General features: G+C 36.4%; 1 protein-coding gene across 1 annotated transcript in view; it reads left to right on the forward strand.

The window, feature by feature from the left end:
* Window positions 1–692, forward strand: part of LOC107727897 (WD repeat-containing protein 70-like) — a 92,162-nt gene that overhangs the window by 71,132 nt on the left and 20,338 nt on the right. Inside the window, exon 12 of the mRNA XM_016537937.1 lies at window positions 286–337. Within this exon, the coding sequence (XP_016393423.1) occupies window positions 286–337 (52 nt within the window). The remainder of the gene's footprint in view (window positions 1–285; window positions 338–692) is intronic.

The raw sequence follows: 692 nt of genomic DNA on the forward strand, positions 1-692 counted from the left end.
ACTTTTTCAACTCTGTTTATCTTTTAGTGATATTAGTACTTAAACTTATCAATTTTTTTATTTTGGCAACATTTCTCATTTTTGTTTCATTTGTTTTTCATCTGATATTTTTTACTGGTTTTAGTTAACTATAACAACACTGCTGGGAACCTGTGAGCATTATGTTAATACTGTTTGCTTAGCATTATGCGTGAAAGCACAGCAGATTGTGAAGTGTAGTGTAAGTCTTTATGAATGTGAAGTGTTTCTCTCCTGTAACTGTGCGGATGGATGTTTTCTGAACAGGACAGACTGCTGCTTCAGTCCGGATGATAAACTGCTGCTGACGGGAACCTCGGTGAAGAAGGACGAAGGCAACGGGAAGCTGCTGTTCTTTGAGCGGGAATCTCTGTAGAAGGTCTATGAGATTGAAGTGGCTGATGCGGCACGTTTGACGCACTTCTGTGTTGCTCTCATGGTGAAAATTATACATTATGCAGCGCTGTGTCGATACTAATCATGTTTCCAGATCACAAAACATGATTTGACGAAGTGCAATGCAGTATGGGACAGATTCACTCACCAGCAAATTAAGGATTTTCAGTGTTTTCAGTCATATGATTGGCTACGTTTATTTCATAAATATTTTACATATAAACAAATATATATATATATGTGTGTGTGTGTGTGTGTATGTATATATATATATATAT

The sequence above is a fragment of the Sinocyclocheilus rhinocerous genome, unplaced genomic scaffold, assembly GCF_001515625.1.
Source record: "Sinocyclocheilus rhinocerous isolate Xijiao unplaced genomic scaffold, SAMN03320098_v1.1 scaffold42, whole genome shotgun sequence".
In the NCBI taxonomy this organism is placed as follows: Eukaryota; Metazoa; Chordata; class Actinopteri; order Cypriniformes; family Cyprinidae; genus Sinocyclocheilus; species Sinocyclocheilus rhinocerous.